Source organism: Falco rusticolus, chromosome Z (assembly GCF_015220075.1).
Source record: "Falco rusticolus isolate bFalRus1 chromosome Z, bFalRus1.pri, whole genome shotgun sequence".
In the NCBI taxonomy this organism is placed as follows: Eukaryota; Metazoa; Chordata; class Aves; order Falconiformes; family Falconidae; genus Falco; species Falco rusticolus.
In genome coordinates, this window is record NC_051210.1 from 215,898 (window position 1) to 243,883 (window position 27,986).

The 27,986-nt window shown below is 50.8% G+C and overlaps 2 protein-coding genes across 6 annotated transcripts in view; one reads left to right on the forward strand and one right to left on the reverse strand.

Moving 5' to 3' along the window:
• FBXO10 (F-box protein 10) overlaps positions 1–5,814 on the forward strand; it is a 23,257-nt gene extending 17,443 nt beyond the window's left edge. For 4 of the 5 annotated variants that reach the window (XM_037372894.1, XM_037372893.1, XM_037372892.1 and 1 more), the window contains exons 8-11: positions 573–848; positions 1,080–1,390; positions 3,937–4,130; positions 5,411–5,814. In XM_037372894.1, the coding sequence (XP_037228791.1) occupies positions 573–848; positions 1,080–1,390; positions 3,937–4,130; positions 5,411–5,576 (947 nt within the window). In that variant the 3' untranslated portion in view covers positions 5,577–5,814. The remainder of the gene's footprint in view (positions 1–572; positions 849–1,079; positions 1,391–3,936; positions 4,131–5,410) is intronic. The other variant, XM_037372891.1, reaches the window with a different exon arrangement.
• A 2,785-nt stretch (positions 5,815–8,599) lies between these two features.
• POLR1E (RNA polymerase I subunit E) lies at positions 8,600–27,912 on the reverse strand. Its single transcript, XM_037372895.1, has 12 exons — positions 27,693–27,912; positions 27,501–27,604; positions 25,731–25,807; positions 23,479–23,564; positions 22,703–22,758; positions 22,167–22,311; positions 20,460–20,567; positions 19,918–20,014; positions 18,745–18,878; positions 17,498–17,579; positions 15,889–16,020; positions 8,600–12,597 (listed from the first exon to the last, which is right to left on the reverse strand). Exons 1-12 carry the CDS (start codon positions 27,751–27,753, stop codon positions 12,438–12,440), a joined length of 1,242 nt encoding a protein of 413 aa, XP_037228792.1. The 5' UTR covers positions 27,754–27,912; the 3' UTR covers positions 8,600–12,437.
• Between the last annotated feature and the right edge of the window lie 74 nt (positions 27,913–27,986).

Below are 27,986 nucleotides of genomic sequence, written 5' to 3' on the forward strand. Positions count from 1 at the left end.
GTATAGGGCAACAGCTAGGGCGTTGCCAGAAGTTTCTGGAACAGCAGTGGCTGGGGAAGCAGGAGGGATTACTAGGGCCCAGCCACCTGGCATGGAGAAGTGCCTTGGCCCCCAGGCCAAGCCTCAGGAAAACCAGCTCGGTGCTCCCTGGCCCTGGAGACTCCCAGTCGTGGAGGAGGAGAAACCAGGACACATGGGCTTCCAGCAGGTGCTGTCCATCTGCAGCAAAGCCAGCCGTACGTGCAGCCAGCGGACAGCGGTTTACCTCCTGGTTGCATAAGTTAAACCTGGGGACTCGGGCTGGGGTCGGAGCACGGACAGTGCCAGGAGGCAGTAGAGGTGGGGAAACAAAGGCGCTTAGCTCCCAAACTCAAGGTGGCCCAGTGGGACCAAGCCAGGGTCAAAGGATCTCTGTGAGCCTCTGACGTGTAGGGTTAGCCTTCATGTGTACTCAAAGAGGAGGATGGCCTCTGCCGCACCTGCACTGCGTGTGCGCTACCTGCTGCTCTGGGGCAGGGCTGAGGGTCTCCAAGCACTGCTGAGCTGGTGGGCTATGCCGCCCTGCGCTGCAGGCAACAAGGGCTGTGGCGTGTGGATGATGTCCTCCAGCCTTCCACATCTCATCAACAACCAGATCAGCCACAACGGCATCTATGGGGTGGCACTGTTCTGCCGCAAGGATGAGGCTGGTGACTATCCCCCTGGTCAAGGGGGCAACGAGACCTTCCAGGAGGAGAGGGAGGGTGCCGGTGGGGAGAACGGCCCCGACAGCGAGGAGGAGTACCCAGCTGCCCGGCCTCCCATCAGCGTGGCACTGGTGGAGTTGAACAGCATCAACCACAACGGAGGTGAGCTCAGGTCTTTCTCAGCTGCCACTAGGCCAGGAGCACCCTGGAGAAATGGCGTGCTGAGACCTGAGTGTGGGTGGGGTTTTTTTTTTTTCCTTCAGCTCCCAGTCAGAAAGTCACCCTGTGGCAGAAGAGACTGGGTAGCTTCTAGAAGGAGAAGTGCGTTTGTGGGAGTTACGTATGACTGAGGCTGCACGGTCTTAACCAAGAGATCTTCTTTTTGGTTGGCAGCTGCTGGGTTGCACATCAAGAGCAGCGAAGCGCTCAGCGTCATCGCCAATGTAATCCACGCCAACCGCGACGGCGGGGTGGCAGTGCTGCAGAGCAGTCAGCTGACACACATCACAAACAACAGCATTTGCTGCAACAGCCGGGAAGGTGTGCTGGTCGAGGCCGAGTGCCAGGTGGAGCTGCGCGGCAATGGCATCTATGAGAACCGCAGCCATGGCATCATCTCCAAGGGCGAGGGTGTCATTGAAGAGAATGACATCATCGGCAACCACAGGTGTGGCCTTCAGATGCTCCAGGCAGCAGACATGAAGGTGAGTCCTGCAGAGAGCTGAGGGGGCACCTGCTTGTGCAGCCCCAGGGCTGGGGCAGAGGCAAGACAGAGCCGCCTGCTGCTGCCCTCCCTCCCTGGGCGAGGGGAAGCCAGCAGGCCCCCCGGTTCGCAAGCGGGACAGGAGGGACCACCCTGGCATTGCCAGCAGGAGGAGTGTCCTTGACCCTGCGAACCCTGTGATAGAGGGAGTGTAATTTCCAGGCTACGTTAGAAGTGTGTCCAGCTGACACGGGAAAGTTGTCCCCTCTTTCCTTTGCCGTTGGGAGGCTGCGTCTGAAATGTTGCGTCCTGTTTGGGACCTGAAGGTCAAGAGAGAGGTGAAGAAAAGGGAGAGTGTCCACTGCAGAGCTACCAGGATGGGCGAGTGCTGGGATGTGTGACTGCTAAGATGAGGCAGAGGCAGCTGGGCTTGGCTAATCTGGCAAAGAGGAGGCCGAGGAGGATCTAACAGCAGCCCCACCGCTACCTGAAAGGGCAGTCGGAGCCAAAGCCGCCTCAGCAGTGCCAGCAAGGGGTCAACAGCACAAGTGGCAGTGGTCACCCCACCTTGGGAGGCCCAGGTGGGAGGCTGAGCGAACCTTCTTGCCTCAGAGGGTGGTGCGGCCCTGGGACAGCTCACAGAGGTGTAGGGTCACCGTTCTTGGGGGGTTTCCAAGCTTTGGAGGACAAAGCCAGGGTTGCCCTGATCTAGTGCTGGAGACAGTCCTATTCCAGAGGTCCCTTCCATCAGCATGCTGTAACTTTGTGTTTTTCTTGGCCAGTCGTTGGGAATAGGCTGGACGAGGGTCAGCAGAAATTGTTTGAGGGAAGGTGTAGGTGGGAATTAAGTAAATGTTTCTTTTTAATCGGGCCAGCAGTGCAAAACAAGAGCGCACTGCTCACAAGAAACTGATGTTTCTATCCATAGTGTGTTTGAACTGCATCATGTCCTAACATCTGTCAAGAGAGGTTTAGAAGTACTCTGTAGGGCCCAGAAGGATGAGGCAAGTTCTTCCCCTAGCCTCAGCATTGTAGGGTCTGTGCTTACGGTTGCTCAGATGCAGCAGGAAAGCACACTTGTACCAGGGGAGCTGGCCGTGTTACCCCAGTGCACTCGGTGACGGAATGCGCAAGGCGGTTTTTTTAGCAGCAGCGGTTTTTCAGATGGGCAGACGCACAGGGGAAGGGCTTGCGTGAGCTCATGACATTGCTTAGTGGCAACAACAACAAAAAAAAGAGTAAATTTTCGAAGTCCTGTGTCAAGGCTGTATCCTCTCTGGTGGTTTGTCACATCTGTCTGATGTTTAAGCCTTGGTGAAGGGCAGCTCAGTAATCATTTCCCACACGTGGATTCACAGAGGGCTTGTAAGAGACACCTCTCTTCCCTCAGAGCAGCAGAGGGATTCCTGTGTGGTTTGGTGCAATGGCATTCAGCAAAGTCCATCTTCTCCAAGGCCTGTCCCCTGTATTTAACCGCACGGCACAGTCAAGTGGGTGATCCCATAGGGCTCTGTCGGAGGTTTTGCAGGCTGCGTGAGCTGTGCTGAAGGTCTGGGGTAGCTGGCATCTGAACTAGATTTTTTGGGAAGTTAGATGCAGCATTTCAAGCATCTAACCAGTTCCCCAGGTTACCTCCTGGAGTACAAGGTTGCCTCCATTCTGGTCTTTGTTGAGGGGAAGCCATCATGCATCAAAATGAGAAATGCAATTTAACTCATCATGAAGGACCCCTAAAAAGAGTTTACAGAAAGCCCTGCCAAGCAAATGCTCTGCATGAGTCCTGCAGGGGCTACACACTCCTTTTGAAAATGATGCCCGTAGAAAAAGATTGTCCTCTGGAGCAGAAGCTAAAACCCACTGCATGTTCCATGGTCCCAGCCATCCAGTCTCCTGGAGCACACAGGCAGGATTCATGTTGCAGGGTTCATTTGGGGAGCAGAGTTGGGGGGCGCAGCTCCTTGCTGAAGTACTGGTGATGTCCTGGCGCTGTCGTTGCTCGTCCACGCACTGCCAGAGCCCAACAGGTGCCTGAGAGCGGGTGAGATGGTGCACGGTGCTGGGTGGGAAGGAGCATCACAGCAGCTGTTGCTGTGGATCCAAGGAGAAAGGACCAAACTGATCTTCTAGATGATGGCATGGTGAGAGCCGTGGCCTTGTCTGTCTTGGGAAGAGGAGAATCCTAAGTGCTCTTTTTTTCCGTATAGAAGGACATGACAGCCTACAAGTATGGCCATTCAAAACCTGGAGGGCAAGGAGCAGCAGCAGGTTCATATTGCACCAGGGAGTTGGGTACCAGCTGAAGGGAAGCTTGTAGCATCTACCACTGACAGAAGCTGAGCTGCCAGGTGGGGCCACCAGTAATGTGTAGAAGGCCTTAGGAAAGCTTCTGTGTGCGTGGCTACAGGACATCCAGTCTGAACCCCTGGTATGCTCCCAGACTGCCAGGGAGTGCTAGTGAGCCTTGCAGAGGAGCTTTGGAGTTTGTTTCTTTGTCGATCAAAGAGCCGTATGAACAATATCCTTCTGCTTGTGCCATCCCATCTAAAGCTTAATTTGCAGGTGACCAAGAACAGGATCCAGGCCTTTCGGGACTATGGGATTGCTCTCTTTGACGAAGCCAAAGGCCTGGTGCAGGAAAACCTCATTTTCCAAGGAAGATCCAAGAAATTCATTTTGCGACCAATGTCAAACGCAGAAGATTGCATTGTCCAAGACAATGTGCTTCTCACCGTCAAGAAAAGGTAAGGGCCCTAGCACCATGGGGTGGAGTTGTGAGCTCGGAGCCGCCGTTGTGCTCCCCTGTTAGGCAAGCACAGGAGGGCTGTGCTATGGAGCGCCTCTTCTCAGCTTCCCATACCTGCTGACCCATGGCACCAGCCCCACATGTGTGGTGAACCACTGCAGGTGACGACTGCAGACCAAGCAGAGCCAGGAGGTTCCTCTTGGGATACCTCTAAAGCCACCAAAGGGGCTTGGATTATTCCTTGTCAGGCTACGTGGGTCTTCATGATGGATGGCCAGATCCGACCCCAGTCTGCACTGGGCTTTTGGTGCTGGTGAGGAGGAGGAGGGTGGCTTCAGGCACCAGATTCCACCTCCAAGCTTTTGCCCGGAGCAATGTGAACAGCCAAGGGGAAAATGGATCTTGGAGTGGTTGTTTCTTCCTGGGCTTGATTTAGCTACCCTGGTCTTTGTGCCAGTAGAGGGAGAATGTGTCTTCTGGTGGTCTTCAGAGGTACTCCTGTAGCTGCAGATCTCCAATGGGTGTTGCAAAGCTTCCCTTAGCTGCTTACCGTCACCCAGATCTCAGTGACTCTCACTACAGGCCTTGTTCAAAAAGGGTCACTCTAGAGCTGGACTCTACAACAGATGCCCGAGGGTGGAATGCTGGAGCCCCGTCACCCATACAAGAGCTGGGTATTCAGTGGGTTGTTCTTTTTAGCTAAAAAGATTTGACCTTGACTCTACTCCCTGGGTCCATGGCGTGAGAGAGGACCCAGTGAAACTGGAAGACTTGCATTACTGGAGGGAGGTTACATGTGTGGGCCCCCAGGCTGGTGATGCTGTCACTTAGTCCTCCAGACTCCCATAGCATCAGTGTCAAGTGCACTAGAGAGGATTCCCACCACCTCCTCCAGAGCCTTTAGCCTCACGATTCCTCCGTTAGGTTTTCAAATCTGGGTCCCTTACAGCAAGTCTCGGGAGGTCCTAGCACTGAATTTCCTCCTGCAGGTTCCTGACCCATCCCCCTAGAACTTGCAGGCACTTGGAGGTGTTGGCTGTAAAATCACGGGAGGTAGTTTTGCAGTAAAGCGAGATGTTCCGTCTCAATTCTCCAACCATTTCTGTCCCGCTTGTGTTTCAGAACAGACGTCGCGTCTGAGCATTGTGCGCCTGCCAGCGCTGCTCTGCCCCTTCCCTCCCTGATGGGGGAACTTCAAGGGAGTGTTTCTGAGGCGGCTCTGGAAGCACCCTTTCACCCTGCTCATGGTCACGCATGGGGTGTCTCTCCTTTTCCCAGGTTTGATATGGAGTGCATGCTGATTAACCCCCCAGCACGGCCTCACGTCAGAGGAGGTGTCCTGGGCTCCTGCATGGCGGCTGGTGGTCCGAGGGTTTCCAGCACAACTACCAGGATGGATGGGGGCTGCCACCACCGCAGGAGCATCTTCTGCACCATTCTTTGACTGGATTAGGAGGTTTCTTCCCTGGTTTCTCTGCCTGTCTTTTCTCCAGAGCGGCCGCTGGGAAGCTCTCACAGCTCAGGGATGGGGACCCCTGTTGGACTGTACTCCCTTTTCACGAAGAATTTTGCAACTTCAGTGGCACATCACTGAATAAAAAAATAGCTGGGAAAACAGCGTTCATGTCTTAATGTCTTCCTCTTTGTCCACCGAGATTGCTGCTGGGGTAACTTTACAAGGAAGCAGTTCCTGAGATGGGATGCATTCCTTGGCAGAACCAGCCTGGGCCTCCCCAGCCCAAGCTCTGGACAAGCCTCTCCTCCCGTGGGGCCCATGGCGTTATTGATTGGGGAACCAGTTGCTTTGAAGCTCTTTTGGCAGTGACCGTCTGCATCTGTCCTGCATGATCTTGCTCAGTCTCTGTGCTGATTCTGACCTGGAAGGGGCACACAGATCAGCGCAGACAGACGGACGTACACGCAGTGCATGTCCCTCCAGCACCCAGACTCGGCTGCCATCTGCCCAGTACTGCCCCAGGGCCCCAGTCTCTCTGGTTTCTGGCACCAGGACGTATGAGACCCTAGAGCCTGCAGCATCCCCCCTCAGCAGACCAGGTGGACAGACAGAGGGGGCGGTTGGGCTCCCAAACCAATTCACCACCTTGTTAGTAGCAAGCCCATGGAGATAGAGATACTGCATCTGTCCTTTGCTGCAGCGAATGAAGAGACGGGACGCAGCTTGATGCAAGCAAGTTGTCCCTTTATTAGTGATTTTCTTACAATTATAAACGTTTCTACCTTCTACATATTACACACTGATTGGTTAAATCTTAAGCATAAAAAACACTGATTGGTTGATATTTGAGGCACACCGTTAGAACAATAGGAACTTACTAGTTTATCTTGACCTAGCAATAATTTCTATTCCAAGGTTAGGGAGTTTCTTTCTACGCGGCTTTCTTGATTACATATCGGCGCCATCCGTTCCCTTATCTGGCTACTTGTTTCTCTGTCCGTCTGGTTGCCTCCTCAGCTGTGACGGCTCAGGGGTCTGCAGTTAGCTTGTTCCTTTGCTCCCAGGGCTTGTGCCCTACAAGTTCTAACAAGTCTCTATTCATCAGGCTATCAGTACTTGGACTCTTGTCCTTGAGGCCTTGTCCTACACTTTGCCACCAATCACCTCTCTACGCACAGTGAGACGCTTTTATTGCCTCGCTCCTCTGTTTTCACGTGTTCATCCTGCCTGAACTGTGTCAATTCCCAGTTTGGTTCCTCCCCTGGGCATCCCGTTAATAAGCTTTGTGCAATCCTGGGATGCTCTTCCCCTGCCCGCTGTAGCGTGTCCCATACCCCTGGCAGAGACCCCTGGGTCCGTGAGGGGCTGGGGAGAGGGCAGGTGTCCCCCAGCCTGTGAGGCTGAGTTCCCCTGGGACTGGGAGGAACTGAGCAGGGGCTCACCCCTCTGAACGTGTCACCAGGGGTCCCCCAGTGGTCCCTGGGGCTCAGGGCTCTTACCGTGGGCAGGTGGAGGCTTGCGTGCTGTAACCTCGCATGACCTGCTAGCAAGTTCTGCCTTCTCATCCCCCTGCCTGAAACCAGCGGTCAGTTTCCAGCTGGATTTTCTCTGTCTTGTTCATGTAACGAAGTGTCCACATAGGTTTCTCCTCCGGTACACTTTGGTGTAACTGTGTTGCACAATCTGATGTCATCTGCTGTTTCTCCACGAAGCAATTCTGTAAGAAGAGACCATCTCTTCTGTTTAAAAAAAGGGAAACTGCCACAAATGAAATGCTATCCTTTAAAAGGTGTCTCTAATTTAGTAACGGAGCCGCTTTCCAAACTAAGTGACATTTTCCAGAGTGGCTTTTGGGGGGGCCCTTTCTGAAGCTCGTCACACTGCAAGGCTATGGGACGTAGTCACAGCCACCTGGCAGGGACAGGCACTGGGCAAGCCCACAGCCTGTGCCAAAGCCTGGAGGGTTTCACAAGCTCAAGAGCAGGTTTAAAACCAGAGGTGAGCAACAGCATTCTAATCTCTGTGGTCAGTGAGATCATCTAAAGGCCCAGTTTGCCACGGGATAACGGCAAAGGCAGCTTAGCACAAGCCTTCGGAGACCAGCACATCCACCAGGAAATGCTGCTCACCATTTCCTGGGCAGACTGGGAGGAGGTGCACACAGCACCAGGAGAGCCGAGTAGCGGGGGTCGCTCGAGATGAAGTAGACGAGCCCCACTGGGGCATTGCAGAGCAGTCCCTGCTGTGGTGGTCCCACGCAGGAGGAGACTTCAGGGAAGGATGTAGCTCCTAGCTGAGACCCTGCAGCTGATAACGGCGTTGCTTCGCTTGACAGATGGTCCTGGGGCAGGGGTAGAGTCAAGCAGTAGAAGCAGCCGGCAACGGTAGCGGGAGACGAGCAGCAGGAGAAGAACGAACGCACAGGTCGGTAGGAGGGACGGCTCTGCGGGAAGGATGTGAGAAGCCAAACTCAGGCTGTAGGGCAGGAACTTGAAGTCCCAGACTCTCCGTAGCTGCCTCTGCAGCACTGACTCTCCCACGCACAAAGACATGGATCCACAGCCCTGATGTGTGGAGGGGCCTGGGACTTTGGGGAACCTTTAGAGACCTGTACGTGAGGCAGGACAGAGCCAGGCTGCTGGCACAGACAGTAAAAGGTCATGGCTGGGTGTTTCCAAGTGGAAGTTGCCAGAAGGCTGGCATGCTTGCGGAAGCACCTGGAAATGTTCGGTACCACTATGAGAAAGCCTGTTAGGGAAATAAACAGCACAACTGCAATAGACGTGCTCTTGCTCCGACTATTCACAGCAGTGGTTACTGGCTGGAGCGGGCTAAACTTGCACACGTTAAAGCAACGCGGAGAAGCTCAAAAATAAGATGCAACGCCTGGGGCTGCCTGCAGTGGCCTGAACTCCGGGATTTCGGAGAATCTCTCTCAGTTCAAGCACTTCACAGAGGCTTCTGAATCCCGTCAGCCTGTCATGGATGGAGCGACACACTTCACTCATAAGGAGAAGCAGCGGTACGTTTATTGGTAGAAAACGGAGATTTAACAAAGTTCGATAGTAAATGCCACGGTGGTTTAGCAAGATTCAGTGGCAAGGTACACTTGATTCTTTACTGCACAGAGGACAGAGCCAGAGAAGACTGTCGGGAGACCCTCCCGCTGAGTCACGAGGTTCAGAAAGGACACCCCTGCATTCTGGAATCCTTCTCAAGAGGGGAGTTTCGGCGCGGATGGATCCAGACTTAGCCCCACGCTTGGCCAACGGTTTCTAGCTACAACATTACAGGGGCACGGCCAATCCTTTGTACCACTTCGCTAGGATTTCAAAATTTAGTCACTTACCAAGAACCTGTTGCGGCGTGGGGTGCAGCTGAACCCATGCAAACCCCCAACTCCAGTGCTCGCCGTGACACAGCGTGTGACAGCCCCCAGGCACCCTGACCGCAGGCTTGCTGAGGCCACAATCTGCAGCTCTGTTGGCTTTTTCACCACCTGAACGTTGTGCAAAGCTAACGCACACCCACGACCTGCACAACCACTTCCCTGCACAGCACAGACCTTGCGTTTTGCTTTGTTCAAAGAGGGCAGTTTGTCTGCTTGTCAGTTAATTAGAGCTCATCGTTTCCAGAAAAGCAGCACTGGCGAAAGCTGAGGGCCTCGCTGCTGCTCTGCCTGTCCTGCTCCTGTCGTGAGACAATACGCCAACATCGCCAAGAGAAGCTGACTCCAACCCAACGCTGTCCTACAGAGCCCGTGCCCAGCCTATTTCCCAGAACCTTTACACCTGGTGGCCAGCCACCTCCTCAAGAGGACTATAATGCCATTTGTATGCTCCCAAAGCACTAGAGTGATCTTGGGGCGGCGGCAGAGGAGCAGCAAGGCGATCTTCTGGTCACCTTCAAAGCAGGCAGCTGTGGGAGCCACCCTGCTCCCGTGGGAACAAGAACGATGATGCAACCCATCTTTAGGTCCTGCCTCATCTCCAGTGCTGGCTCAGGCGTGCCCGTGCTGCCCGGGTACTGCATGTGCTTGCTAAGGCAGCTGTGGTCAGTGGGAGTCCAAGAAAAATGTTGGCCATGACCCTCCTGCTCCCAGGCAGCCCGTCTGGCGAGGGCTAATGTTCTCTAACCAGCAGCTGCCGTGCCCATCAGTCTCCCGCTGGGCAAACCCGCACGAGCGCCTTGAGAGAGAAAACGCGTTGCCTCTCCCAGCCCCTCCTGCACCCTCAAGTGTCCAGGATGTCCCCTCGAGTGAGGTGACCCAGAAAGCTGAGCAGCGTCTTAGCAAACCTCATTTCCAGCAAGGCATCTTTCCCACCGCTGCTGGATTTCTTCTTTTCACTTTGCGCGTCGGCGGCCCAGGGGGCAACCCGGCTACTCCGCGATGTGGCCAGCGACAGGCACACTTGACTGGGGGCTCCGAGTCCCTCTTGGCCACCCACACCTCGCTGTGGTTCCCACCTGGCGAGTGCCCCCTCCACGGGACCTCCCTGCAACCCTGTCCTGTCTCCCTCAGTGGGGGCTGCGTGTCTCCTCTCCAACCCCAAGATGGGATCTCCGGTCCCCTTCCCCCACTGCCATTATCACTGCCTTGGGACTTCTTTCCCTCGAGCAAAGGATTCTACTGCGTTACCGCCAAGGTGAACAGCTGCTTTGCAAAGCGCAAGAGCGAACGGTGACATACGTCGCAGATGACTCATTCACCCACTCGGACTAAATTAGCACTCATTTTCCCCCGAATCAGCGGTGCTGCTCTCGGACACAGTCCGACAGGCTCTGATGCACACAGCACTGATGTCAAGAGATACAATTAACATTCTCATCTCTGCTGCAAGTGGCTCCGTATTACGGAAAAGAGCATCACTTCTTGCTCGGTTGTTCAGGCAACCACCTGCGCTTTCTACTTCTCTGCTTGCCTTTGCCACAGCTTAGAAGCAGCTTTGCAAGAGCAATTGATTTTTTCATCCAAGAACCCATGATGCTGTCAGGGCAATCCACATCTGCTCCCCTCCTCACACCCTGTATCAACTCCCCAAAACAGCAGCAAGCTAGACCTCAGATAAAGAGGGTAAACTACTGGTGTATCTCCGAATACAGTTTCATACCGGTCTTAAGTCAGAGCTGCTGGCTCTGCTATGTAGAAGACCAGATCCCAAGGAGAATTACAAAAACTCACAAAAGTGGCTACAGCCAGAGGAGCTCCCTGAGCATTATTTCGCTGTACCAAAGACTCGAGAGATGAGGCCCGGGTAAGTCAGGGGCTTCCAAAGGACAAAAGGGGGAAACATGGAGTCCTGCACTTGGGGAGGAGCAGCCCCAGGCACCAGGACATGCTGGGGGCTGCTCAGCTGGAAAACAGCTCGGCAGAAAGGGACCTGGGGGTCCTGGTGGGCACCAAGCTGAACACGAGCTTGCAGCAGAGGCTAACACTGTCTCAGCAGAATTAGGACCATCTCCAGCAGGTCAAGGGAGGTGATCCCTTGCTTCGGCTCAGCACCGGTGAGGCCACATCTGGAGTGGCGTGTCCTGTTCTGGGCTCTCCAGTATCAAAGAGACACAGACATATTGGAGAATCCAGCAAAGGGCGCCCAAGACGCTGAAAGGACTGGAGCATCACTCCTACGAGGAAAGGCTGAGGGAGCTGCAACTACACAGAGAAAGCTCTGGGGGAATCTCATCCGTATCTATAAAAACTCAAAGGGAAGGTGCCAAGAGAACAAGCCAGGCTCTTCCCAGTGGTGCCCAGTAACAGGACCAGAGGCCACGGGCACATACCGGCTCCCTCTGAACGTCAGGAAACACTTTTTCTCTTACCACATGACCACATACTAGCATAGGTTGCTCAGGGAAGCTGTGGTTTCTGTCACTGGAAATAGTCGCAGTGCTGGGCACCTGGCTCTGGGTGGCCTTGTTTGAGCAGGGGGACTGGACAAGGTGACCTGCAGAAGCCCCTTCCAACCACAACCATTCTGTAATAAAAACATTCCTACGCATTATCTGCAGCCTGTAATTCCCTGGCATTAATTATCCTCCACCCAGAAAACTGGATGTTTTGTGTCAGTTCTAACGAAAGCTATGAATAGTGGGGCATGAGGGTGTGCAAGGAGTTACTCTTAAATCCCTAAATGATGTACTAAACCCCAGTTACCATCTGAAGCAAAGACATCTGAAAGAGAAGATTGCTCTTGCCATCCCATGCTCCTGTTTCACATAAGCTTTTTCTCTTGGATGTGACCCTCAGCTTTTCACCCTTTCTGAAGACGACACCAGCTCTAAGTCAGCACAATTCTCCCTCCTCCCTCCAGGACAGGAAAAGTGGTAGAAATATTTTGTTTGTGTTGCACCCTCATACTTTTTGACCACAGAACTACACTGAACCTCCAGTGAAACAGACACACACAGAGCCAAAAAGTTGTAAGTAACTCTTTGCTCAGTGTCTCTTTCTGTGCTTTCTACCCTGCATGTGTGAAAAAGGGGTAGAACGGGCCACGGGCCACGAGGTCACTGCTAGAACCAGACTGTAGTCGGTGGAGGACCTGCAGTTTCAAACCATGATCCTGCACAGCAGCACATCCTACGTATTTCTCTCCACCTGTAGACAGGAGGAAAAAAAAAAAAAAAAGGTTTTATTGTAGCTTTTTTCACACAAATCAAAAAAAGCAGCAGTTTAATGAGTGAACATCTGTTGTAAGCCAGCCTCAAGACAGGGTTTCAACAGGGTCACGTGCTGATGTTAGACAGCCAAATCCAACAGACGGAGAGAAGCATCCCCGTGCTGGTCTGTGTGCAGAGTGGCAGTTGAGAAAGAAACTCCTTTGCCCCTGCTCAGACCTCTGAGCCATTTTAGTTCATTTTCTTGCGCTTCCGTTGGTTCCCTGATGCCTTCTGCACAGGCAAGGGGAGAGAGAGAGTGCCCAGCTTGTGGTTCTGATCGTTCTCAAGTCCTGGCAGCCCCTTTGCCTTGGAGACCTTCAGCCGCATGGCCTTTGCGATATCCATCATCCTTGAAAACAGCAGAGGAACACTATGTCAGTGGGGAGCACAAGCCTTCTGTACCACGATACTGCACAAAGAGATCAACAGCCTTTTGCCTCAGGGGAGAAGGCAGGAGACACCAGCAAGCAGGATGCGTTCTCTGCATCTCAAGGATACCATGGAGACAGAAGCTGTAAGTCTTCAAAGGCTACAGAACGCTACCGAGCTGTGCACCACCACCTCAGAGAGCGTTATGAACCCTTGTTGCCTTACTCGGCGGCCAGCTGCCTTGAGAAATAATAATGCTGCTCTCCACTTCCCTACAAAGAGCAGAACAAGCATTATTTGTGTTCAGCTGCTGCTGCTGGCAGCACGCAATACCAGTTAGGAAGAACAAAATAACGTATGACTAGAGTCACTCAAGCTCCACCTAAATGTACAAGAAAACAGACTAGCCCTGGACCGAAATAAGTCCAAAGGTGGGGGAGGGGGCGGGAATTGTTGTCTAAACTCCTAAATTACCAAACTCTGATTTAGTGTTGAATTATATATAAATCCGTGCATAAGGTTAGGTCAGGATGACCCACCCCTCCATGAATGAAAGGGCTTCTAATCAATGGAGTCAGCCTTGGGAAGGATGAGAAATAAAGAACAGACAGTGAGAAAGAACACCATTACCTAAGTTACGCAGAAAGAAGCCTTCAAGTGAGGAAAGTTCTGTCTACAAGAGGAGACAGGCTGATAAGGTGTTGCAGTCCACTGACATAAAGAGAAAATTAGTTGAAAACAGGCCAAAGGTAACAGCGGTAGTGGGAGAGCATGACCTCGGACTCAAAACAGCCCCCACGAAAAAGGGCAAAACCCTGCTTGGGGAGCATCCAGAGTCGGTAAAGAACTGCAGCAGCGCTGTCTGAGGACGCGTGCTAATTTGCATTCAAAACGAGAAACTTGTAACCGATCCCGTGTATGATAAATGAATATGCAGTGTACTGCAAAGTATAAAACGTGGACGAACGAGGGGAGAAGTTAGAGATGACTTCATTGTAACCTCTGGGATCAGCTGACAGGCCAAACTGCCTTCTCCCCTGTAGGGACACCTACTGGGTAAAAAACTTTGTCCTATGCTTAACTCATGCTAGCTGTTAATACCTGTATTGTTTTAAGTTTGCTTTGCAGTCAGTGTATTAACACCAGCAATCTTTGAACCTCATTCTGTCACAAACTTGTATTTTATGTAACAAAAATCCTCAGCTGAAGTCCCTTTTGTGTAAGTCTCCAGAGATCTGAGTAGTTGATAAAAGGGATTTGACTCAGTGACTCTGTCAACGGGGGTCCCCGAATAGGTTGGTTGAATTAGCAGCAGGCAGGCTGGCTGGATGCAAGGGTCTCGTCTTTCTCGGGAAACCGACGGGCTGATCAAATATAAATGGTTCAAGGAAACTCCCACTTCTTAACACGACAGTGTCCCAGCCTCAGGTGGGGTCCTGAGAACACACAAATCCCAGAATCCTTCCAGCTGACTTTTATTATCTTTGAAATCTAAAAAGATTCAGTTGGGAAGGGTTCTTCAGTCAAACCTCCCATTCCAGGAAAGAATTATTCCATCAAGTGGCCCAGGGCTATGTGTATCTCCTCAATTTTTCTAACAGGTACCAGCCTCCTCCCCCCTTTTCTCAACAGCATCCTACGGCCCACGTTCCTAGCTCCAGTACAGAAGAACAAAACCTGGGAGCAAAAATCAATGTGGATTCCCTAAAAAGCTTAGTTCCGAAAGAAAAAGGAGGAAAAAAAAAACCCAAACCCTAAATAAAAATTGGATAGAAACCAATAGCAAACACTGCTGTTAAACCCACTACTACCCATCAAAGAATAAAGAGCATAACTGTGGGCAAAATCAGAAATAATTGCAGCAAGGCTGATAAGGGAGCTTGCAAAACCAAGAGGTGACTAAGGGCTCTGATAACTTCCAGTTACGACCAGACCTTAACATAAAGCTCTCAGAAAGAAACCCTAGGATAGTCCACAACGTTTTTCTCGGTTGCAGCGAAGGGTTTGTGTCCCTCCACGGCTCCCGCTCAGCCGCGTGACTACTAAATAATCCTGTTAAGAAAGACCAAGGTGACTGAGTTATGAAGCACATGTCCTTGGCATCAGCATCGCTCACAGAACAGGACAGGGCAGGAAAGAGATGTTAATAAGCACGGCTGGACAGTCACGAACGGGGCCACCTGATCCCTTCCCAGCCAGGATTAAGAAGCTGCCTGCTGAGTTGATGTCTGCTTGCTGGGAGACTCCCCAGACAGCACAGTGGGCTGCTCGAGCAGTTCTGATCAATTCCTGATTTATTTTACCGTGGGGGGGGGGAGGGGGGGGAGAGGCAGAGAGACAGTACAGCACAAGCTGCAGTGGAAGAAGTGCCAGAGGAGCTGGCAGCAGGATCTAGCTGACACCTGCTGGGAAAGGCATGCCTTGCAGCTAGCAGCAGGTGCACGATGCTTCTGTACATAGTCTTCCAGGGAAAATTAAGAGTCCAGGGAGCAACCGCCCCCAAAAGCTAACGGAGCAAGGGTCGTTTGCCCTGAAGTTTATTTTGCAATCTGTTTTCAATCTGTTTGCAATCTGGGAATTTGCAACCCATTCACCATCACCAACCCGGATGTGACAAATCCTTATTTCAAATCCTGGGGCCAGCAGTTCTGCCTACAACCTCTCCCCATGAAGCTTTGCTGTTAAGTCCCCAAGTTCATCAGTTTTTCAAAAACAAGAACCAAGAAGCCAAGGGCAGAGTAAATAATTTCAGGGGGCTGGGTTTCTTCCATGTAAACACCACCTATATGCCCACAGTGTGACTGTAAGAACAAACCCCTCTTGTTTCTAGTTTGCCTGTTACAGTCGGCTACAAACCTGCACTTACAGCCAGACTGGTACCTAACAGGTACCTTCCAGCTCTGCAGGAAAAAGGGATACAGGGGACAGGAAGGGGAAAAGTGATGTGACTTGTCAGGCAAGAAACACAGCTGGGCGGCAGTGGATAGACCATCCTGCCATCTGCCCCAGCTGGCCATTCCAGTGCTGCCTGCCTCTGCTTCTTTTCCTGCAGAATAGCTGAAGAGCCTCTTGATGCACCTGAGGGTCTTTTGAGATGTGTAACCACCCCTCCTTTATGAACGCCAAGGCTTCAAACTAAAGCTTCGACACACAAAAGGCAAGAGTCCACTTACAACTAGTAGGTATTACTATGCCACCCAGGGGCCGGAGAAGCTCCCCAGCTCTCTCCTCAGGAGGATCACAGCAAGCACGAACACACGCAGCAACTCACCTGCTTTCTTTGAGCTTCACGTCATTCTGCAGAACAGTGAGGTCCGTTTGGAAGTTGTTGATGTGCAGAGCCAATGCAATGACATACGCTGTGATTTTAGCCTTCATGGACGCAGAGATTAAATTCTGGACACTGGATGGCAAGAGGGAGAACATATGAGATCCGGAGCGTCAATGAACGCAGAACACAACCCGCACAAGGTACAGACAGAACCGGAGCCCCAGTTAGACAGGACTTGACTTTTCCTAGCCACCAAAGAAGAGCTCAGAGCAACACAGACCTCCAAGCACTGGGACCTAACAGGTTCCTCTGCCCTCACATGCCCATATCTGTTCAGAGGTGCAACCACCAACTAACGCCACTTCAGTCTCTTCGCCACGCTGCTCCCTTGCGAGAGGAAACAAAGGGAAGCTGTTCCAAGCGCATTTGGCCTAACTAGTAATGGCACCTCAAATACATAATCCAGACAAAGCAGACAGCTAGCTGGTGATCCTCTGGGAGCATTTCACTGTTCGTCACTGGTTTGAGACTTCAGACAAAAGCTGGCCCGTTTGGACTCAAGTTCTCTGCTCCCACCACATCAACAGTGGCGGTGCAGCTGTGCTAGCGCTAGCGGAGCATCAGCATTATACGCTGCTTCTAGGTGGAGAGGCTGATGGCTCCTGGAGTGTGGGGAAGGCACTCTGGCAAGAGTGAGGATACTCTTCACCCTTGCCTGTAATTTGGTGCTTCCACTCATCGGGATGGCTGAATAATGCGTATTTATTCAGATTTCTAGCCACTTAGATGTATGTGGCATCCATCTGAAGGCTGCAGCCAAGGGCCACCTGGTCAAAGGCACCTCCACCAGCTGCCCAAGGCCCTCACTGCAGTAAGACAGCACTCAGCATCCCACAAGTGGCCCTGACACTGCTGGAAAGGACCTGCAGGAACTTCCCAGCCTCCGCTCCAGTCACGGAATGGCAGTTTCTCCTGGTGTGGGTCTCAGCCCAGGGTAAGTTAACTAGTGCAAATCTTTACACAGTTTTGTCTGTGTAGGTTTCACCAGAGAATTCAAATTAAGTCATGCCTAAAAGTTGATGTAAAAGCACCCCTGCTCGGCTAATAAAACTACGCAAGTGTGAAAAAAAGCGCCACTATTCAGCCACTGCACCACCTCCATCCTGACGCATTCTGGGACGGTGGAGAGACGACGCATCCGTGAGCTGCCTCGGTTCACAGTGAAAATATACACGTGGACATTTGCCTGTTCAGCTGCACCATCAAGACCCAGCTGCAAAGCCAGCACCCATTCTGCCATCCTCCATCCAGAAACCATCAGGCAGATGGCTGGGCACCCCATTTCGTCAAGCCAGCTTATATCCATAGGTGCAGGCTTGCATTTGCACACATGATCCTGTCTCTCCAAGTGACATTTTAGACTTGCACTGTCTAAAATGGACCATCACCAGCCACAACTCAGTGTTCTAAAGGGCTGGGGGTGTGAAGCGAGGAAGCTACCTTCCATTCTAGTAGGAAGTTTCCCGATAGATAATGTGTTCACGGCCCTTCAGGCTGAATCGGGCATCTCTCTGCCTCAAGGACATTCAAAACACACATAGTTCCTTACCTGCCATTGTTGTAGGTCAGTGAAGTGAAATTCTTCATGAGTTTCCTGCTAATAATGTGTGGGCATTCAGGACCCATCGGATCTAGGACAGAAAGGGGTTTTGCAGTGGAATGAGAAACACATACTCTTTCTCGTACTGCCCACCTCCAGCCGTCACAATAGCACGTCTGCTACCAGGACATTTAGTGCCTCTTTCCAGGAATACTGAGAACCTAGAAGGAGCCTGGGCACTTCATTTCTAGGTCTCATAATTTTTCAGGTCAGAGAGGCTCCTAACAGCTTTTATTTTCTTTACAAATGGGATCTCTCACTTCAACACAACACAACTGGCAACGCATGTGTGTGTCTATGCCTGTTTCTCCTAATAGATACCTGCCTTTCAACCGATGGTCCTGTCACAAAGTAGCATTAGAACCGAAACCACACTAACAAATTCATGCTAGCACCAAGACTGGTCATTTCCACATCCTCCTTGACCAAATCCTGCAGGGCGACTCCTGTGTCTCCAGCAACGCAGGACAATATTTACAGCCAGGCTTGCCATCTCCTCCATCACCCCCCCCCCCAGTCACTGAAAATGCTAACAACGACATTTTCATCACTGACAAGACTCAAGGTATGCAAGTTCTATGGGAGACAGCAAATCCTGAAATTCTTCAGGAAAATCTTTTGTGCAGTGCTTTCGAGAACAGCAGTTCCTACCATTCTAAAAGCAAGATCCTGAACACAGGATTATTGCGATTCACACATTGAGCTAATAAGCAAAGGAGGATGAAAACATTCTCAAAAGCACAAAAAGAGACACAAAGGATGTATCACACACTGTATGCCTCTTGCACCTGGAATATGGAGGCTGGATAGAGAGCGCTGACAGTTTCCAGCCTCTTGGCTTAGGCCTAAAGTGAAAATATAAACCATGTTTGTAAGCACAGTACTATCAATAAACTAGAAAGAACCTCAACATTTTCAATCTAAGCTACCTTATCTTCTATCAAGAGGATGTCACGGTGCCATCCTGATGCACAGCAGTTACAAAGAGACTGAAAAGGATGAGGCATACATCTTCCAGCAGACACAGAGCTAACAACCCTCAGCAACGCGGAGATCCTCAACTTCAGCATGGTACAGGCTGAAAGCAACTGCTGCAGCTAGCTGCCTGACCACACAGCTCATTCCGGGCAGCTTTACTCTTTTCCACTGTAGGAATTACAAACCAAGTCTCAGCAGGTAGCTTAAAACTCTCTTACGCTTCTTCTTGATCATTTTCAGGTAGCTGAACTTAATAAGGGTGTCCAGGAACCAGAGGCAGCGGGCTTTGTGATCTCTACTCTTCTCATCAGCAGGCAGGAACTTCAGCTCCTCTAAAACAAAGGAGCAATGGCTAAAAGAAAGGAGACGGAGGGAGAGGATGAGGCTCAAAGAACTAGGAACTAGTTTACATCTTCAGAAGACACACCTTTAACCTCAGTGCTCAGCTGTTTGAGGAGAGTCCCCTGGACACCTAGGAAAGGATAGCCCAGGAGGCTGCTTCGCGAGCACACTTTTCCTGTCAACGTCCCTCACGTTCAGCCAGCCCCGTTTCAGTGTGCGGCTAAGAAGGTCCCCACACCGCAGGCTCTCAACGCGGCACTCAGACACACTTCTGCTTCAGCACAGGCAGCCACGAAGTACGGGGAGTGAGGCACGGTGCTTTTCCTGCTCACTTCAGCCCCCCCAGCACAAAGGCTTGACAGCTCTAAGTGTATGTCCCTGCCAGCTTGCCAGGCTAGAGCAACCTCTGCAGCGAGTCAGTACTTGGCTGGGACATTTAAGGTAGATTTAGATTAGATATTAGGAAGAAATTCTTTACTGTGCAGGTGGTAAAGCCACTGGCCCAGGCTGCCCAGAGCAGCTGTGGGTGCCCCATCCCTGGCAGTGTTCCAGGCCGGGGCTGGACAGGGCTTTAAGCAACCTGGGCTGGTGGAAGGTGTCCCTGCTCATGGCCAGGGGGATTGGAACTAGATGGTCTTTAAGGTCCCTTCAAACCCAAACCGTTCTGTGATACGATTCTGTAACACGATTCTGTGACAGTCCCCAGCCATGGGCACACTGTGCTCAGCACAGTTCTGTGGTTTACCTTCTAGGCACGTGACTTCAGAGCCCACTCTGGATTTCTCCACGCTCTTCCTCTGCCAATTGGCTCCCCAAAGGGCAGCCGTGCTGCTGTGCATGCAGCTTCCTCACCTGTACACAACTAAACCCCGTGGTCCACAAGGTAGGTGCGGCTCAGCCACGCTTGGATCAAATAACCTTCCTCTGTACTGAAAAAATCAGCCTGGGTACAGCGGAGCTGGCAGCAGTAGCCAACCTGCCCCACAGAATAAACTACAGTTTCACAGGGCCCACCTTCACTATTACAAGGCTGTTTGCAGCAGCATTACCTTTTATCTTCCGTTTTCTTGGCGATTTCTTCCGCAGTGATGTTAACAAAGACCGCTGCTGGAACCCGCAACGCTTCATACTCTGCTGGGGACAGAACTGGTAGGATTTTCAAGAAAAGAACAAGTGTGCCTTTGCTCACCCTTCCGGACTGAAGGGCCCACAGTGAGATAAGCCCCATCCACTCTCACTTTAGGAAGCGTGGGGTAGGGAAGTAGGTAGGGAAAGAAACTCGAAATAGGTAGGACCTAACACCACAACCTGGAAGCCAGTCAGTAACAAAGGACTGTGGTTTGACCCCAAGTCACTTCTCCCGCATGGCTCTGACCTCATTACTATTACCAGTCAAACTGCAGGCAAAAAAACCCCCCAAAACCACCAAAAAACCACCTCAACAAAGCATCTCCCTGCTCTCAGTTTTTGGCTTGTGAGGGGATGAGGTTCAGCTCATTCACACACCTGCCAGCACTCACTCCCATGTGCCAGACCACTGACACCAAAGGCTTAGAGGTGTGGGAAACCACTCCACCACAGAAAAAGATACTGTCCTCAAACTTGTAAACATCTTCTGGTTTGTCAGCATCTTCATTACACGGTGGGAGGAAGATGGAGATGTTCTGTACATCATCTTGGGCCATATCCTGGATCAAAGCTTTGGAAGGAAGCAAAAAAGACGACAGTATTTGGACCACGCAAACAAAAACACAGAGAACATGACCCCAACCCAAATCCTTCCTTTAAACGCAAGTCTACTTAATGGTGGTTCTTTTGTCAACACCAGTTCAGTCACAGTTGGGAGTTTTAAAGTTTTAGAACTCCAGTTTGTCTCACTTGGGCCAGTAGTAAGGAAAAGGCTACCGCTCTCCCCTGTTTTGTTTGTTACTGCCACACGTAGGTGCTGACTACATCGAAAACATTCCAGTATGCACAGAAAGGCCGGGAGCTTCTGATACGCCTGCTACGTACTCAGCGTGCTGGGTTTTAACCTGGTGCCATCAGTTCTACCAAAAACTTTGTGTTCCTTAAGATTTAGAAAAGTCACTCCAGACTAAAGAAAAATCGAGGAAAGAAGCGCACCAAGACAAACTGGTTGCTGCTGCTGCTGCTGCACCTACCTGTTGCTTGCAGGACGGGCAGAAGATGGCTTTGGCAGCCTATGGTACAAAGCAGCTCTGAGAGCAATATCCAACCCGGAAGAGAATGCATGAAAGCCTGATAACAGATATCTCCTCCATGCATAGCCAACAAAGCTCAGAATCCCAGAAATACAGGTGAAAAGAAACTCTGGAGGTCTACTGTCCAACCTCCTGCCCAGAGTAGGACTGTCTCCAGCACCAGATCAGGGCAACCCTGGCTTTGTCCTCCAAAGCTTGGAAACCCCCCAAGAACGGTGACCCTACACCTCTGTGAGCTGTCCCAGGGCCGCACCACCCTCTGAGGCAAGAAGGTTCGCTCAGCCTCCCACCTGGGCCTCCCAAGGTGGGGTGACCACTGCCACTTGTGCTGTTGACCCCTTGCTGGCACTGCTGAGGCGGCTTTGGCTCCGACTGCCCTTTCAGGTAGCGGTGGGGCTGCTGTTAGATCCTCCTCGGCCTCCTCTGTCATTTTTTTACCTCCTTCTTGATCAGGGCAAGGGTGCAGGGGGGGCGGCAGAGGCATGACAACACAGTACAGATGCAGCCTCAAGGGCACTCAGTAGTGGGGTCGCCAACTGTCCTTGAAACATCACTTCACTGTGATGCCTCTGAGAGTGAACGTTCCCTGTAGCCTAAGTCCATCAGCCTGGTTCACAACAGCACCGGGGATGGCACCTGATGGGGCTGTGACCTGGTTTAGGGCACAGACCATTTTCCACAGCCATGCCACTGTGAAGCCAGGGTACAAGTTCACCTTAATGAACATTCAGCATCTCGGTTCAGACCAGGTGAATGTATCACCTTCATCCCAATAAAGTGGTATCTAGAGACCCCCAGAGGAGCTCCTAACAATGGGCAGGGAAGGACAGTGGTGCCACAGGGACCTTCCCTAATTCAGGCAACTCTGACACTAAGTCTAGCAGGATCAGAAGGAAGCAGTTCCCCTTCCACCAGAAAGATCTGCGAGTTCCTCCACCTGCGCCCTTCTCAGCTGTTAGACCAGCTGCTTCCTTGAAGAAAAGCCAAGCCCTTTCTTCTTCCTACCATACTCGGCAAGTAACAGACAGAAAAAGGTACTTCTGATGACATTAATTAAACTCTGAGACAATACTTACCTGTTACTCCCTTTGCATCTATTATGTTTGCTGCTGCTTCTGTCACAGCTGTATTCAGAATATCATTGCCCACTGCATTCATTCGCCGAGAGTTCAGAGCTCGTTTCTGCTTGCTGGTACCAAAGGTCTCAATGCACAAATCCATCTGTGCAAGGTAGACAGAGATTAAAACACACTGAAGACACTTTGCATCCAAGAGGAAAACTCAGCTGCTAAGCACCACCTGTTCCACATTCACACTCCCTAAGAAAACTTTAAACTTTTCCCTGGGCCCAAGTCAACCACACAACAAGAACTGATCTGCGCAAAGGGGCAGGAGGTAACTGGGATTGTAATCAAGCCTAAAATAATTGTGAAAGTAATGCCAAGTCAGGCACTGAAAATGCACTGTCTCATGGACCTCCAAAGCACAGAGACAGCGCTGAACCTGCACGTACACCCTGCAGTAAACCAACCCTCACAGTCTCAAACAAGTATCATCTGCCACTGTTAGCTGTATAATCACAGAAGAACACGATATGGGCTTTCAACTTTACCTTCTCCCTGTAGGATTTTTTCTGATAATCCTTTGTGTCATCAGGTATTAAGTTATCTATAAAAGAACAAAAGTTAGCACGCTTGGCTTGCAGCAGCCAGGACAGCACACATACTCCGTATTCCTGAAGCTCTAATGCATCACTGAAAGACTTGGCACATCACTTGAGATCTCCTCCACAGGAGCTGGTCGATTAAACAAAACACTGAATACACAAGAGTATGTACCGTAAACAAAAAAGGAACGGCAGGCCAGTTTTTGCTATAAAGCGAACAAGTGTTAATGCGTGGACTGCAGCAATACCTGGCTCCTGCTGCACAGGTTAAAAATAAACTCCCCAAAGACTTCGGATTATCCTCCTGAGGTCAGTAACAAAAAGCAGTTCTGCTGAAGAAAAATGGTTTTGTTTTTCAGTGATCCAGTCCCTCGACCTGACAATTTCCAGGCTTCCCTCAAGTCGAGAGCACCTAGACAAGGCTGCGCTTATTCTGAACAGTGACAGCTTTGTTACTGACTCCAGCACTTCCAGCCTCCCATCCATAACACTCTCTGCTTATCCTCCACCCTAAATTTCACCTTGCTTCCTTCTCCATTTTTCGCATCATGTAGTGCCTTGGAAGATGATGCTGAGGGAATAAAGCAAAAACGAGGAGTAAAGCAGCCAGGGAGACAACAGAGACCACTGCTGTCAGCAACCAAGCAGTCCATAGCTCAACGAGTACGTAGGTCTAGCACACTGTGACTCTGGTGCTGGAGTTACACACAGTATCTTCCTACCTGACAGTAAGGGCTGCAGGCTGAATATTTCAGCATTATAGACTTGCATTTGCCCAGAGTCCTTGTCTAACACGCCGACAAAATACCTGGGAAGAACAGGAGCAAGTGGTTAGTGAGAGACAGATCAGTGGAAGTGATGTTTTAAAATATATGGTGCAGAGCCATGTGTACTCCCCACTCCCTGCCAACCCTCTGCCTTGCGAATACAAGTCTTCCAAGCGCTTTCAGGACGTCAAAATAAAACAAGCTACCTTCAGGGCACGCACACATAGTTCACACACACAAGTGTGTGTATATATATATATATATCTCTCTAAAGACTTGTTGCTCTAAGTAAACGTAGAAGCCTTAAGACAACCAAATTAACTCCCAAACGCACAGTTGAAGCCTAGGTGCTGGAGTGCTAGCTGCTACTCTGTCTTTTTTGATGCACCAAGACCCTTGGTTTCTCAGTGCTTCTATGCAGTTTCCTGTGTTTTTAAATCTTGGGTTCCCTGCAGCCAGTTCTCTGCTCAGTACAAGTCACCAAGTTCTCAGAGCTTCTCAGAAACATGACTTTGCTGTCTCTAGAACACGGTAATTTCTCTCAGGTAAATTCCTTTTCAGCCCACATTTCAGTGGGGCAAGCCCAAATGGTTTGTACTGCTCCTCACTGTGCCTCATGACCCACCAGAAACAGGAACAGAACACCCTTGTCTGAAGTTGATCAGGGGTATCAACAGCACCAGTTTTTTATCTGGCCAGAAGAGTTCATTCCACATCAACCCTTCTGACTAGCGCCCGAACTTGCTCTCCTCCACAACACATCTTCCTAAAACTCAGGACACGCTCCCTGAAGACAAAATCCACCAGCACAACAGGATGCCTGCTGCAGTGGGAGCAACACACCACGCAACTACTGCCCAAGTACAGTGCAAATGACCATACTTCGCTGGTCAGGAAAGGATCTCTTGGCAGTTCCTGCTGTTCCAGAAAGCCCAGAGGTTTGCTGAACTCATCGACTCAGAAAAAAACTGGACTGTTCGTTCAGAGGTGGCTTCTGCTCCGTGTTATACCAACAATAGCCGTTACGAGTGCACAGTTTTAGGCTGACAGCTGCCACGAGCAACGGGAATGGATCCACTGTAGGAAATCCTCACACATGTAGCTGAAGCACACGTAGGAAGAAAGGGACAGAAGGAAAGGATAGGAAAACTTGAAAGAAAAGCAAGAAATTAATTTATTAATTCTTGCCTGCATCTCTGGAGATCCTGAGGCATATGCACACCTAATGCAAAACTAGTATTTGAAGCTGAATGTATATCAGCTGTTAGCTTGCCCTCTTAGTTACCACAGCTCAGAATCTCCAGAGGTGCAGGCAAGAACCACTTAAGCCGCTAAAATCATCTCTTATTTAATGTTCAGAGATAAGAGCACTAAATCGCCCTAGAAATAACACTGCAATACCTGTATCACACATTCATTAAACTAAATTTATCTCTCCGAAGTAAGGAAGAAAAAGCCCCTTTGTTCATTTTTTTTCCGCTACAGCATCTTAAAACTGAAGGCTGTTATATCTGACGGTCCAGTGCGCCTGGTTTCACCTCTCGGAAAGAACAAAGATTATTAGTATTAGCATGTTTTGATAGACTATTTGCAAATTTCACGTTAGCTCTCCACCCATTTGGCGGTTCTTGTATTCCAGAATGAGACAGATCTCGCATATAAAACACTCCTTAGGAGGACCGTGGGATCTGCGCCAGTGCCACAAAGGTCACATTCTTAAACCAGGACATGTAAAGGCTGGTGATTTCACCGACACTTCCTTTTATAGTGCATGGCACAGACGCCTTATCAGTTCACATAGCAGCATCATGCTGTGGCCCTGAAGTTAAGGGACGATTAATGACCCAGGGGTTTCCTGGGCAGCAGCAGATGATCTTGAAAATTCTTTATCTTTTAGTTTCTTAATAACAAAGCTGTTATTCCTAGGTTTCAGCTACATCAAATCACTTTCTCACCCTTCCCTTCACAAGATCTTTACAAATACACTCTATCTGTATGTAACATCACAACTTCCAAAGGGACGCAACACACAAACAACGCAGCTGCTAGGTGCTAGAGCCTCCTGTCAAAATCTTCTTGATTAAAATCACAGCCTCTGTGGGGACTTCTGAGCCAGCTTTAAGAAAGTCTACCAGGAACTTTGTATCTGAGTAATTCCTCTGCATCCACCTCCATGTTCCTGCCCCCACTTTGCCTGCAACCCATACCTGCATAGGGAGTTACATTTCCTAACTTCGCTGCTGAAGTTATTCCCCACATATGAAAGCCTTTCAGTTTCCGAGACCTGAAAAACAAAGAAAAATTACCTGAGTACAGGGCTGTAAATAACCTTCTCTGCATCTGCTTTATTATCCCTGATGCCACAAAGCTCTACATTCCCAGGCATCAGACACGAGTCGTGTACGCAAACTTCACTGCCCAACTTGGGTACGTGTTGCAGCAAGTCAAAATCTTTAAAAGACAGCACTTCTTGAAGCTTAAACTACCCATGATTCTACTTCAGCTTTCACTGGGCCAGAAGATGAGGAACCATTGCAAAGAAATTATGAGCATCATAATTTGAATTTAGATTTTATCACTGTAGCAGTTGGGTGCCACTACACTTAAAACATCATGCAGTCTTTACTGCTGTACTTTAATCCAGAAGCAACTTTGTGAAAGTAATAGGTTTATTCACAAAGTTGCCAGTGAATAGAGATCAGGCCTCTCTGCCAGAGAATTTAAGATACTATTCCCAATGCTTTAGGGTCCTTAACACAGCCGCTCAAAGCTTCTCTAAGCTTCCAACGAGGACAAACCTTACAGATTTCAGCCTGGGCCAGAGGCAAACACTGATCAGAGTCACTACTACAGACAAGGGGAACTGTTTAAGATATAATGTCTAATGATCCGCTCAAAGCTCCAAGTGACCGCAATTCACTGGAAAAAAAAAAAAATCCCACCAAAACCAAACCAACAAACCCAAAGAGCTAGCACTATCAGGAATGGCTCAATCACCTAGATGTACTTCAAAACTTTGTGTTTCTACTGTACTTCAGACAAAATCCTCAGGGAAAGTGTACTGAAGTAATTTATTCCTTGAGGAAATCATGCATGCAAGCAGCTGTAAGACTTAACAATACCAGCAGAAAGCATCTCCTGACTTTAATCGTGGTTCCCTCTTCACTGAAAGAAGCAGAAATCTCCTTGTAATGTAATGTAATGTAACAAAAATCTGGGTGAAGAATTCACCGTGTTCACTATGTAAACATAACACAACAGATTTTGTGATCATGAAGACCTGACTAGTTGTTAAGTAACGTCACTTTCAAACATTATTTCCCTTTAGGTTATTAAAATAAATCAACAACACACAGAACTTCAGTAAATGAATGAACCTTCATCTGAGAATACATAACCATGTATCAATCGAAATGTTTCACAGAGGCTGGGGTTAAACTCTAGTTATTTATATACACATTTGCTACAAAGAAAAACTCCATGCAGATTTTCCGAGCTTTGTTCATTGTACAGTAAGGAGGGCAGCTGGAGCAGGGCAGCTGTTTGAGGGCAGCAGCAGTCTCCCTGAAACGGGACCACAGGGCCTGCATGTCTGACCCAGGTTCCCAATCCCTACTTGCAGGAGCGGCCACGGCCACAGACATAAAAGGCGGGAGCGAGATCAGAAGAAGCGCAAACCCTTCGTCACTAGCTGAGGTGGGTAGCGTTGCCGGTATGCCTCGGGGTGCTGGTCTCACGCCGGGTCTCTGGCAGGCCCCGCAGCCTCCCAGGCGCCGCTCCCTCCGTGCTGCAGCGGGGTGCTCCTCGCACACGGAGAGCGGGCACGTGTCGGAGCCGCACCGATGCCACGGCCCGGTTTGGGGCAGGCGCAGCGCCGGGCTCCCCGCGGCCGCCCTTAGCGGAGGCGCCGACGCTGCCAACACGAAGCACCGGCTGCAGGCGGCCGCCGGGAGCCTGCTTCCCTGGCGGGCCCTTACCAGGATCCTCCGGTGTTTCTTCCCGGGATGGGCCGTGTCCTTGTTTCGGTAGACGGTGAACCGTATGGAGTCGGCCTGCCGCACCCTGCCGTTGGAGAACTGCACTGCAAGGCGGAGGGGAGAGGCCGTAAGTCCCGCTCCAGTCCGTGCTCCCGCCCGGCCCGGCCCAGCCCAGCCCAGCGCCCGCCTCACCCAGCACCGCCGGCTGCTCCGGCTCGGGGTCCCCGTGGTAGCACCAGGTGGCGGCGGCCATAGCGGAGGGAGCTCTCTCGCGGCCCGGGCCGCCCTGCCTCCCCGAGCGGCTCTATACGTGAGGCCCGGCGCCCACAGCAGGCCGCAGCCTACTCCCCGCCGCCACCGGGCCCGCTCCGCTCCAGCGGCCGCAGTGCTGCCCAATCACGGCTATAGTTATTGCCGAGTCGTGAAGGGAAGAGTGTGGGAGGGCGGTGCCGTCGCTTATCAGTAATGAGACCGCTGATTGGTTGG